Below are 13,902 nucleotides of genomic sequence, written 5' to 3'. Positions count from 1 at the left end.
AATCTGAAATTCCAAGTTTTTCCCATTAAGTGTAAGTCCAAAGATGCCTTAAGTTGTTGTTTTGTTTTGTTTTTTTAATACACTACAGTAATTAAAAATGCCCGCCCCAGCATATGGAGACAGTATGGCTTTGCTGTATCACGTATGGAGAAAGAGAAAAGCAGGAAATTCACAGCCCTGATGCAGTTTATTGCTGGTTTAGTTTTTCTTCCTTCAGGGCACTGATCCTTCCAGATTTTCTTAGTTTTCACTTCCTTGAGATCTATATCACCCCATTGCTAATAAAAAGAACTTGACCTGCTCCACCCCTTTCAGGTCAGCGCTGGCCACTTTAATCATTAGTTTTATCTCCCTTTTTATCTGTGGAGGAACTGTACCTGCATGTGAAAGCCGCTGAGGCTGTATCTCCTGGGAGTGGCTATGAATGGTGCTCACCAGGCTCATGCTTCCCTATTCAGATACTGAGATAAATAATCTCATCTCCCATTGCTTATTATTTAGTCTGCAATTACTCATTGTATTTATATTTCTTTGAGGCTGTTAGAAAAGACACAAGCCTAATTTACCAGTAACAAACACTTTAAAACAGCTGGGAAGTGAAACAGATGTTGTAACTAAATGCTTGAAACAATCTTCATCAGGAGGATTTTGTTAATTCCTCTCAGGGTTTTTGACTTTACAGCTCTACCAAAATAACGTTTTAGTAGAACTCTGGTAAGTTTACATCCATCACCTGGTTTACAGAATATGCTCTCCGTCAGGAGGCTACAAATTATGCTATCACAAGGAACAGCAGCAAACTAAGAGCTCGTGATAATGCATGTCACACAGCAGCTTTTTCAGAGTTAATATTGCCTACTCTTAGGGAAGTTGCTTGGAATGAGTAAGGTCTAGTTAACATTGTTGCAGCTTAGTATTTGCTTAAGAAAACCCTTTCACTAACTCTGTCAAATACCTGAAAATAAATCTAGGACTCCTGAGTATTCTCACCTGTAATGTGTAGCATTCATAGAGATTTAGGTTATTGAAAAGAAGTATGCTATCTTTCAACACCTTGTATATAAATCTTCAGCTCCTCTGTCACAAATCTAATTGCTTTAATTAAATTTTTCCCCACGTCGAGACAGGCAATCACAAACAGCAAATGAAAATATTTCAACAGAAGTAGGGATGTGATTGGAATCTGGTTCTTCTCTAGTAGTACCATCATATTTTAGGTTAACAACTCACACCTAGTAAGCAGGAGATGCACAGAACTCCTTGTCCTGTACCATCCCAGAAGAGATGCCAGAAACCACCACCTTAGCAGCCCAGGTATTCTTGGTATCCCACCCACGGCAGCAGCTGGCTTCTTGAGAAGATCGTACCTGCTCTGCTTGTAGGTGTGCAGTTGTAGTTGGGGAGAGAAATTACCTTCTGCCACTTGAACTACACTGAATTTACTTCAATTCAGATTTTCTCCTGAGGCATCTCAAATCACAATTAAGTTAACTTACTTCAAATGGAACAACTTTATTCACAGAAACACTATCAAAACAGTAGGTAGAGAGAATGAAACCCAGCATTTCAGAGATGAGCTGCTAAACCGTATGGGTAACCCATCTTAAAGTCTGCGGACCATTATAATTAGTTCAGTTACAGACTCAAACTGTGGTAAGTGAATGTGATGACCAGTTTACCACTGCGGACAATTGGCAATATACAGTCTAGTACTTTCAAGATGTAATTATTAATTTTCATAACATCTACTCCGTGGGCAGGTTCCACCCAAGTATGTAGAAAAAGCAAGTAAAAAAACCCCACACCTGAAGCCCCTAATTAGGAAAAAACCCATAACCTTCTGCAATAAGTGACAGGACACCATTAAAATAGGACTTCCTATTCTACTGTGTACCTATCATAATGCCTTGGTAGCTACCGGATTACTAACAGATTACTTTGGCTGTAAAAACTGAGACAATTAGGTAGACCAGAATTAATCTATAGAGCTTCAGTAGGAAAGAACACCATGAAACGTTGACTTCTTTGAAATCTGAGTGTCTCAAATACCTCAAACCAGAAAATAAAGAGCATGATCTCAGTTTAAAGAAAAGTGTTTTTTCCCAATTCCAACAGTATGTAAGAACTAGACTGTTATTTCCCTCTAGCTCCATCCTGGATTACGCCAAGTGCCCAGGAAAGCAGCACAACGAGGAGCGTCCATGTACATGCAGAGGGAGAGAAGGGTGAAAAGCAGTTAGAATTTTAGAAAAATCCTGCAAATACTCAAGTATTTTTCCTTCCCTAACTTCCTTTTCCCAGGTGGTTTCTACAATAAAGACCTTTGCAGACAATTAACTTCCAGGATGATTTATCAAGCCATAAAACATTATCTCGGGTCACTTTTACTACAAATCTGTGCAAACCTGAGACGTTGTTTCCCAATAAGGCAGAAGATTCTGCAGTTAATCTGAGAAGCCCCCAAGAAGCTGAAATTAAACAGTTTCTGTGGAAGTCTGTTGGAGATGGAGCACTCAGTGATCTGTTCTTGAAAAAGTCTTGAGAATCAGTAACTTTAGATATTCCCATATGAAGTATCATTCTAAACACAGGATGAAGATGAAACCAAAACAGTGTAATAGCCCAAGTAAAAAAATCTGAACTTCTTCCCTGATATATACTCCATAAATCACAATAAACTGATTTATTTTATCCACCTTGTAATACATCTTCCTTTCTCTCCTCTCATACTCACACACTTAAGATACGGAATAGACATGAACATATTTCTGGTACGTACTTACACTGGGAGCTTGAGAATGATCAGTTAGTCAAGATGTGAAATGATCTGTGAAAAGACAAGTCAGTTACTCCAGACCATCAGACAACCAACTGGCCTGGCCTTTAAAAGACACCCACACTGCTGACAGGCTAACACTGCACAGCAGAACAGGAGGTTTTGATGGTTAAAACTGCAGACAAAAACTAACTCTACATTGAAATATACAGTTTATTTTCTCAAAGTCAAGCAATACCATTTGTCAGTAGGTAAGCGGTAAGTGTCAGGCAGGAAAACTGTATATTTTCACTCTGGGCTGCAGGATCCAAACCGCTGGAGAAACACAGGGGAAATCTTTCACTATACAAGGAGATCTAGAATTCAGAACATAAGGTGAGGGAACAGCCATCCCGAGGATGCCAAAGGCAAAACATTAGCACCAGATTTTTTTTGAAAAGCAACAGTATAGCTATTTACAGATTTACATATAACATTGGGAGGCACCCACCTTCAGGTTCCCAGGGTGAGAGATTTTCAACAGTTTTAAAAGAAGAGAAAAAAGAGAGAACGGTGTCTACACAACTGTTGTGTGAAAAGGATAATACATATAGCATTCACAATATTGCTACCTTTTATCAGAAAGATCTAAATCAAAGTACTGTATACAAACACATTGTAATTATATTATTATTCACATTTCACATACACATTTCAGAGTAACCACAACATGTAAAATCTTTAAAATGCCACAGATAAAACAATGCACACTTTTCTCCAAGCTAAAAGACAAGCATAATTTATTTGGGAATTGTTTAGTTTGGGGTTTGTTGTGGTTAAGGGATAAATTTAAGGACAAAGGGATCACTTGTCCTAGGAACATAGCAGCAAATAACTGTGAGATGCCAGACACTACATTTCTGAACTGGGAGGAAGAAACTAAGGTCAGCTGTAGGCCTAGTAAAATGGAAGCTCCATTTGACCTCAGCTGATACACATCAACATAATTGCATTAAAGATTTGGTCCAGGTATACAAAGCAGTGCACTATAAGGAGAGGCAACGGTCCTCTTACCATTTGCACCTGTCTGTAAAGAAACTGGGTCAACAAGACTTTTGCTCCCCAGTTCCCCAACTTGCAAGGAATTCACTGATCAGCACCTCTCTGGTTCTCTCACTGCAAAAGAGCATTCAGGTAAGAAGGACAGAAAATCTTTTGTGAATGCTGCTGCTGCTGCAGGAATAGTGAGAAAAATTATCTTCTCTCTCTTTTTAACACCCTAATTACTAGTCTTTTTCAACCTGCTGAGCTACAGACTGGCATTCACATGCACCTCAAAAATGGCTTCTTGTTGGGCAACCTGTTTGTCTATGATGAGATGTTCTCCGTACTACAATGTAAATGCCATAGACACAAGGTCATCCATCCTTTGCCTGCAACACTTTATCTTAAAATAGAAATCGACCTTTAGACACTACAGAATTTCTCTGTAGGTATCTGAGCAAGTCAGTGTAACGGTTTACTGTGCTAAAACATGAGTTAGCACTTCTTTTTAGAGCTATTAGAAATAATCTGTTATAAGTAAATGGCAGCATTCCTAGAACACAACCAGTAATCTGATACTGTGAACTACCATCCTCTCATTTATCATTGCGCAATGGAAAAATCAAACAAACAAAACCCACTTATGTTCACAGTTACAAAGCAGAGTTGCTCCAAGTAATGCACAATATTTACATGGCAGAAGTTGTTTATATTGCATTTGGTAGTCTGAGAAAGACGAAAGAACGAACAGCATTATGTAGGTCAACTGCAGTATAAATTAACTGTCTATATAAGACCATCACATTGGTGAGCAATCAGAAGAAATACAGAAGCAGTGTCCTTAGCCTACATTTGTTTTCATAAAGTGTAGTGGTTTTGGGGGAGGAAGAATAAAAACATGCATTAAAAGTACAAGGAAGAGCAAACGAGCTCTCTAAATAATTTAGATGATAAATGTTTTGAACAAAATCAGCACAGTCCTTCCAGCCTGTTTCTTAAATCAAGTACAACTTGGTAAAGAAAATCACTTGCACTGCAGTAAGAAGGTGTAGAACTATGTACTGAAAAATAGTTTTTAAAAAAAAAAAAAAATCTTCAGCAAGGTAGCCATTAGGTGATTTGCGAGCTGGTTTAAGAATTGTTTAATGGAGACTGATTATAAAGTTATTTTCTGAAAGGGAAAGTGCCATCCTATATACAATACTACAAAAAAGTGTCTGATGCCACAGGATCAGAGTGACACTACATTTCAGCAATCTGAATATATTAGCTATAAGATGCATGCTTCCCCTGTTTAATGTGTCTTAAAAAAAATTAAAAAGCCACTACATTTAGAGCTTCTAAATTTGTGTGCATTCATAAATTGCTGTTGGGTTTCCCAGCAGTCTGTACAGCATCTGAACATAAAGAAAGTGTACAACCTATTCTAAGAAATGTTGTTGTTTGCATGCACAACTGCCACAGACTTTGAACTTACTGAGCAGAAAGGTTAAGAGTCTGTTCTTTTCTGTGGAGGTGTCTGTAAGTTAAGCAATGAGAAACAGCTGTAGAGTCCAGCAATAAAAATGTGTTCTAAAAAATTAAATGCATCATCCCAAAGAAATGAAAGAGAGCATTATTGCTGTTGAGAGAGTTATTCTTCTCTTGTGCACTTGTTTCTCTACTGGACACTCAGACAAGCCAAGATACTCATACGTATTCTTGGAAACTCCCCCATCCCTTCTTTCTTTCCCGTTTTTCACATCCTTGGTCAAACACAGTCCCCTTATTTGAGCCGTTCTGGTTGGAGACTGTCGGTCAGACACTTCAGCTGCTCTTCCCCCAGCTTGATCTTGTCCTCAAGCTCTCGCTGCTCAATGATGAGGGCCGACTTCATTTTTACAAAGTGCTCATAGTCTGCTAAGTTCTCCTCACTCAAGTAGTTCGCCAAAATGTCAAAGACAATGCGCTCTCGACGATCCAGGTTTTCCTTCAGTTCTTTTGCATCTTCATGTTGCTGGGTCAGCAGCTTCTGCTTCTCTACCAATGTCCGCTTAGGAGAAAAGAAAAACAGTTAAATATTCACTGGGTTCACCAGGTTGCGACAACAGCTTCAGTGTCTCAAATCTATTTTATCTGCAAAGACAGACTTTCATGAATACTTAGAGAGGTGGAATAAGATTGCTGCTTGAAGTTTATTCTAATAAAATGCATTAACGAACAGGAATAAAATGGAGTGAATCAATGAAAGATGCAACTATTAATTTCTATTGGCCTCAACAACAAGAACTTCAAAGACTACTTTACTATGCAAGAGTTCAAAATAGTTTTATAAAATACAGTTGTCTTTGAGAAACATCCAAGTTCTACAAATTAAGACTTCACTCAGCAATGTCTTGCATCTTCAATACACAGCACCAAACTTCCACACTGAAACAGATGTGGTCAGAGAACCCAGAAACACACTAATTAATGGAGTGATTTGTTCTTACACAGCTCCTTTTGTGTTAGGACACATGATTCTATGACACTGTGGTATTTTGCAGTACTGCTGCAATCTGCACAGCTTCTCCATGAGACATGAAGTTGTGTGGTCTTAAGACATGAGCAAGAGCTGGGGCAAGACAAAAGGGAAGGAGGGAGGGAGGGAGGAAAGAAGGAAGGAAGGAAGGAAGGAAGGAAGGAAGGCAGGCAGGCAGGCAGGCAGGCATAATCTTCCCAAAAGGGCTGTAACTTCCTGCTTTGTGCCCTCACAAGAGAGAAAATAGGATAAAGGAAGGCTGAATGGAGAACACACAAAGCCATATGCCATTCGCACATATGTACAAGCATGAAGGGTGAGGAACATCTCACCCGACTTTGTGTGCCTACACAGCAGACAGCCACACCTGAATCACTCAGCTATGCATCTTTAGCTGTATTTGGAAAGAAACAGGAGCATTATGAATCTGACCTATTTCAGATGTCTGCCTAGAAGCGATCGCCTTTTGCCAGCAACAGAGCACAGCTGGCCTACTTGAACGTCAAGAATTCCAGTACAGACTTCTGAACTTAATTAAAAAGTGCCCCTAAGAGGTACCACTCCATAACTTGTAGCTTTGCTTCAGAGATTAATTTTCTTTGAGAACCTATGTCTTCAAATAAACCACAGTCTGTTCAAATAAATGTGTCCATTCTTTTTCATTTGGACTTCGTGTTAAATCACACACGCTATAATAAGCCTAAAGGATTAACAGAAAAGTGGTTTTCTAAACTACAAAACATTTTCAAGATGGAAGTATGAGACAAGGGGGGGATACAGATCGGCAAGCTTTAACAGATCTGTCTGCCAGAGTTGCACACGTATCCTGTGCTGTGTCTCTTCTATAGACAACACAAAGCTCAGGGGGTGAAACACTTTCAGACTTGTGCTCTCAATGTACTTAAAATACACAGCCTAGGTTAACTGAGGGTTCAAGACATCTATGGAAGACAAGTCACAGAAATCACACATTATTAGAAAAAACAAAGTTCAGTCTTCCTTTTAGTGTTTCGCAGGTCAAAAATCCCACAGCAAGTTGAAAGCAGACCTATCTGCTGAAAAGAGAGGGAAGCACTGCCCTCCTAAATTCATCAGGGGAACCAGCAGCCAAGCCCAAACTCGGGAGCATGGCTAGACTGCTCCCCAGGGCAGCCTTGCAGCTTGTGTCTACACCGAGCAGCAGCAGAAGAATTAGAATTCGATGAACACAAGAGGGCATATATCAACCAGCTGGTGGCTCAGTTGTAGAGTTACCTGCCTAATCTTGGGATGAAATACCTGTTTTTTGAAGCATTTGCTATAATTGCCAGCAGACACAAGAACAATCAAATGTTTAGGCCTTCATCAAGGAAAGTAGACACTACTTTTGTATGAACTTTGCACGACACCTTAGCATCTCTGCCCTTTTGGAGGTTTAGGGAATACCTCAGAGAAGTGGGATGCAGAAAGGCAGAAGGCAAATGCGATACCGCCTGAATTGGCTTTTACCTCTGTCAAAGATGAGTGACACCACAAACCCTGTTTTGAAGGGTAAAGAGAAAAACACTGTAGCAAGCTCAAGACATAATTCTTGAGGAGGTTCTTTGAGCAATGGATGAATGGCTTACCAGGCCTAAAGGTGTAAACAATGTCAGATAGTTCCACCTGACTGTTTTCAACCAACCAAAGCCAAACAGAGGACAGAAGAATTATTATTTTTTTTTTTTTTTTTTTTTCGAGTTAGCATTGCTTTGAAGCCCCAGCCAAACATGGGCCATCTGAAGCTCCTCTGATGGAACAATCTTTGGCTCCTTATATTGAGAGTCTCTCTCAAGAACTGTTCCCTCTTTTGAACCACAGAAATGGCCTCAAGTTGTGCCAGGGGAGGTTCAGAATGGATATTAGGAACAATTTCTTCATGGAGAAAGTTGTGACGCATTGGACCAGGCTGCTCAGTGAAGCAGTGGAGTCACCATCCCTGGGGGGGTTTAAAAGACATATAGATGAGGTTCTCAGGGACATGGTTTAGTGCCTGAGTTAGGTTATGGTTGGACTCGATGATCTTAAGGTTCTCTTCCAAACAAAATGATTCTATGGTTCTATGAAGAGAAACTCCTTCCATATATTTGACTTCCCAGAATCCAGTTCCTAAATTACTATCCCTGGTGCTCATCCCTACACTTGTAATAACAGGTATTGTGGGTCTGGGCACCTGATCACATCTGTGGACTGCTGGGTCAGTGCCTTAGGGTTCTCAAAACACTCTGGCTTGGACTGATAAGGAAAGCCACAAGAAGACACTGGTCTCACCGTGTGGAAGGAAGAGGGCTGGTGGCTATTTCAGATGAAGCCCCTTTCAGAAGCTAAGGTTGAAATACTTGATACTGTTCTTTGTGGCAAAAGAGACCTATGACAGACCATCTAATAGTCAAAATATTAATTCAGCAGTGACTACTTGCCTGCTGACAGACTGTTTATTTAGAAAGCCTGCTGAGATGGTGGTGGTTCCTAGAAAATGCAAAACTAATAAAGCAGTGTTTATAAGATAACATCAGCTTAAAAAAAAATTAAAAAAAAAAAAAATAAAAAAAAAAATTGGTGATCACTAGGGCTATGATCCCCAGGGAGGGAAGTAATCTCTGTTTTGTTTATATGGTACATTAGTATAAAAATACCAAAGGAAAACAAAAATGCCACACACACCAGTCTAAATTCAAATACATGCACAGGTATAGTAATGCTACATGCATTGTATTTATAGTCAAAGTACCTGATGACTCGATCCATCTGAAAAGTATCTCTGATCGACACTTTTAGATGTACTCCCATTTAGATATATTACTATGGCAAAACGTTGGTGTCAGTGCATGAGAAGATGAATGGGGATTAGAATATATTAGGGATTTGGATTTCTGTCTAAATTTGACAGCAGAGCACACAGACAATTTCTGACTGCCCTTACTACACCACTTACTCACCTTCTTCCTTTTCCATGCCTAGGTAATAAGCTATTTTTATCACAGCTCTCACATGGTGTTTCCTATATGCTCGGATAATCTGGTAGCTCTTTCCCCAGCTCACACACCCATTGTTGAGCCCTTTAGGCAACTGCAACCACGTTTCAAAAAAAAAAAAAAAAAAAAAGTCTAAAGAAGGATTAAATTTCTTTAAGTTTCAGAAGCTTTGATCTGCCCTCTAATAAGCTGTCAAATACCTTCCCTTTGCCTCAGTCAGAGAGGGGGCTGGACAGCCATTAAACAAGTATGTTTGGCAGCAGCCAGGGCCAAACAGCAAAAACACGCTTCAAACTAGTTCCAGCACTTACCGGTTCTTATTGGTGAAACAAAGGAGCATGTTGAAGAAACACAACATGATCTACAGCCCATGGAAAAAATTCTGTTACAACACTCAGGTGGACTGCTGGCATTTCAGTTCCCAGCTACAAGCCAAAAATCCCACTTCAAATTCATTTAACTGCAGAAGCTATACTCAATTGACATGTACCTGCCTGTCACCCTCTCTACTTATTTTAGCCTTTAAGTTTCACACATGTCTACATCTCTCCTTCGGTGCATATCTGTATCACTAGATATCTGCTTCCCAGCTAAAGCCTGATGATATCTGGAGCTAAACAAAGTGCTGCCAGCAGAGGTGGGATCCAAGAGGTAAGAGCACCTCAAATACTCCTGACATTTTCACATCTACTGGGATTCCTCCACATCACCTCTGGGCTATTCTGGTTGGGTAAAACATGTTTGCTATTGAAAAATTCTTTTTGCAATGCCTCCTTCCTTCTGTCATTTCTTGCTCTTGTCCTTGTTAGGCATTGTGGAGGAAGCTGAAGTAGATGAGAAACATTTTTTTAACAACTTTATAGATTTTTAATCAAGATCCTTGTTGAATCTAAAGAAGTCTGTAAGCTTTCTGCATTACAGCACAAAGTGACACCCCTTTTCCCATACTGAACTGTTGAACTGTTAGAATATTTTTGCCTCCTTTTTCTACTCTTCCCAGTAGTTCCACTTTTTAAAACTTTTGCTAAGAAGTCTGTTTTCCACTATGCTGCATTCAAACCCACCACTTTTTCTTACCAAGCCACTTGTAGTTTTAGCATTTCAAGCAAAAGCAAGGCAAAGAGAAAAGCTTTAAGAAATCTAAAGAAAATGACCTTATGAGATTTATCCATTCACTACTGCTCATCTTGAGCTGTGCAATTCAGATAAACAAAACCAGGCAACATCCCCCCCCAAACATCAGGGTCACTAAATGCAGTGATATTATTACTGGTCTTTCTCACCCGTTCTTCTGGAGAGGTATTTTCATCCAGGTTATTAAGAGCATTTTCCACTCGGGCCAGACGACCTGACAGTGACAGCAGGAGGTTGACCACTTTGTCAAGGTCGCCGATAAACATCTTGAACTTGTCAAACTCATTTGGTTTGCAGACTTCTTTCACGATGGCCTCTACCTCCTCTCCCAGTATATTGTTTGCTTGGATGTCTTCCAGAAGTGTCTCCCGTGCTTCCCTCAGAACCTGAAGCTTCCTACTAATGCTGTCAATAAGTTCTTGCTGTGGAAAATAAAGGGGATGAGAATTTATTAGTACTACTGCATCTTTCCCTGCTTCTGAAAGTCATGTGAGAAACCTAGTGTTTTAATACATTGAAACTCCCATGTGGCTTTGACAAAGAATGCATTACAAATAAATATATGTCTAAGTGTATGTCTAAGGTCTACACCTCTGAATTCAAAGGCTCAGGATGTAGGTCTATGATGCTCGGCTTGAGACCTGTGTTAAAGCAATTTACTTTTGTGACAAAAGATGAAGGACTTAACCCTGCCCCAGCAAGCATTCCTGCTTCTTCTCTGAACAGCTTCAAAGCCTGCTATGGAGCAGCATAAAGCATCGCACATTCTTTCCTCTCTGAATACCAGGTTCATAATACCTTTCTGAAGAGCTACACTTCGGAAGATAAACAGTACCAGGAAAACAATCCTGTATTTTCCACATGATGCAGTTGAAACTAGGGCACTGCCTAGCTTTTTCTTCCTTTCTGCATAACATTAACATCCCTCCAATAGCAGTCTTTCCACTCGCAGAAAATCTTAGCGTTTACACTGCCTTACAACATTTCTGCAGGGAAATCATAATCCCTGTGGCACAGAACCGAGAACAAAATCTACTGCATTGCACAAAGCAGCCCTGTGTGAAGCTGTGCAAAGTGGCTCTACCAAGAGACCAAACAAGCATCTTTAGCTGTCACTGTCCTATGCCAAGCAAATATATCACCTCACCAGCATTTTGTCAGGGTTTCTCTACTATAATCCCCCATTGCATGAGATGCACATGCCCTGGCTTAGATGAAGCACATCAGGTGCATCAGCAGCAGAGCCAGACTAAGAACCCAGATCTCTTCCCTCAGTGACCTGTGTTCCATCCTTCTAGCTGGGCCACCTCCCTGCATTTGGGCAAGAGGGCTTGTTTCTTACGTGTCTATTAGCTTTTTTGTGTGCACAAGTTGGGGAAGTCAGTTCAGCTGGTCTTCTACCCTAACATGAGGTAAATCACACCCTAAAAATGCCTCTTTATTTTAAATGTGCAATTTCTAAATGAAAATTACATCCTTTAAAATAGCCATTATGTCACAGCACCCCTTCATTTTTTTATTATTATTATTTTTTTTTTAGATTACTCATGACATTCTTTAGGAACTCTGCTTTCTAAATGCAAATCTGATTACAAGCCTTCATGATTACTAAGAAACATACTGATAGCAGCTACCACTCTCAGGCAACACTGAACAGTCATTGCCAATTTGCTTTGGGAACAAAAAAACCTAACAACAACTAAAAACATCTGCCATCTTAACAGGAAGCAATTACACCCTGAAAATTTAACAGCCTTTTTGAAGGTAGAAATTCAACACATAGATCATCTGAACTGGTCTTCTCCTTCTTGATTTAATATACTCAGGCCAGGTTAATCTGGATTTGGGTCATCTCTTAGTCTGGGTGCCCAAAAGATTAAGGTAGTAAGCAGTTCTACAGATGCCTGCTTTACTGACTGATTAATCTGCAGGATTTGATTTTTTCCCCCCACTTCTCTCAATGCAAACGCAGTTTGATTTGGATTATGTAGGTCACAGTGCTACACTCTCATTTCCCTCGACATGCACATGCACAACGCTGCTGTTTCACTGACCGAAACACAACACGATACTGTTACTATCTTGAGTTTTTCCTTTCTACATCTGTGCTATGACTTTCTCAAATGAAAAAAAAAAGCCATATGAGTGCTCAGTGTCTACCAATCTGGTGTGACAATCCAGACTAGCTCTCTCATAAGGCTTCTTTCTTTAAAAAACAACCAAAAAAGTGATTTTCCCACTAGTTTCCTATTTAGCTGTCCCCAAGCAGCTGAAGCTAGCCTTTAAAAGGCTGTTTTGGCAGGTGAGAAGGCCATAAGTACTCACCCCTCTTTAAGACTGTTGTATCTATTAAGAGTTGGATTATTCCAGGCCAGGCCGGACAGGGCTCTGAGCAACCTGATCTAGTTGAAGATGTCCCTGCCCATTGCTGGGGGTTGGACTAGATGACCTTTGAAGGTCCCTTCCAACCCAAACTACTCCATGATTCTGTGATGATTCTGTGATCACTGATTGCTTTGGATGCAGAAACTGTGAGCTCACTACAAGCTTTTCCTAACAAGCAGAAAACCTGTATTATATGCACTGAACCAGAAGAGCTCCAACCTGTATCTTGAAACTGTCAGATGAATAATTTATAGCTGTGAATTCTGTATCAGTAAACAAGAAAACAATAAAATCTTATCTTTTTCCAGGAATTCCTGCTGGTCTGACTAGCAACACAGAAAGCAGCTCAGCAGAGTCCTGCTCAGGTGTTTCACTGCTCGGTGTGCTTCATGTAAATTAATCTGCTCTCCGCTCATCACCCCATTACATATGAAGTTCAAGGCCCAGAAGCAGAAGAAACTTGGTATTCTTAGATTATTTTTACGCTCTTCAGGAGTTGCTGAAATTTTCCTAAAGGCAAAGGGCACAGTTCCTACTCAGCCACACACAGATTTTTCCTTACTACAAAAACCAGTCCTGCAGTGTCTTCAACATCTGTTGTTTTATAATTGTGGTAAACTTACATTAAATTCAGTATATGAGACACACACATTCCATTCCTGCTAGCTGGGAATAGAGGGGATGATCTCAAATTAAAGAAAAAAAGAAAAAAAAAGACTCTATATGAAATTCCCATACTTATTTCAAAAGAAAAACCAAACCAAACCAAAAAATAAAATAAAATTAAATTAAAAAAAAAAAAAAAAACAAAAACCCAAAACAAAACTAACCACCACACATTTCTGGTTTGCAGAGCAGAGAACGACAAATATTCAATCATTTCACAGTGGACTGCAATTAAGATATCTCATAACAGAAATTACCAATTTCTAGGAATCAAGGAACATGTTCTGGGTGTATGCCTCCTTTAAAATAATTGAAGTCGTAAAGTGTGCTATTAAAGCACTCAGGTCCTTAATGATCCTTTATTAAACTGTTGCCAAGTATGCAAAGCTACACCAAGTTATATATTCTGGTTGTTTTATAAAGAT

The 13,902-nt window shown here is 39.7% G+C and overlaps 1 protein-coding gene across 1 annotated transcript in view; it reads right to left on the bottom strand.

Moving 5' to 3' along the window:
• Window positions 1-1,547: 1,547 nt before the first annotated feature.
• The window catches only part of SHROOM2 (shroom family member 2), a 126,472-nt gene continuing 114,117 nt past the window's right edge, over window positions 1,548-13,902 (bottom strand). Inside the window, exons 9-10 of the mRNA XM_082075977.1 lie at window positions 10,576-10,848; window positions 1,548-5,831 (exon numbers count right to left, since the gene is read on the bottom strand). Coding sequence (XP_081932103.1) covers window positions 5,565-5,831; window positions 10,576-10,848 — 540 coding nt within the window. The 3' untranslated portion in view covers window positions 1,548-5,564. The remainder of the gene's footprint in view (window positions 5,832-10,575; window positions 10,849-13,902) is intronic.

This window comes from Streptopelia decaocto, assembly GCF_964273445.1.
Source record: "Streptopelia decaocto genome assembly, chromosome: 1".
NCBI classification, from domain to species: domain Eukaryota; kingdom Metazoa; phylum Chordata; class Aves; order Columbiformes; family Columbidae; genus Streptopelia; species Streptopelia decaocto.
The sequence above is the reverse complement of the archived record's forward strand: the minus strand, read 5'-3'. Positions and strand labels throughout refer to the sequence as shown.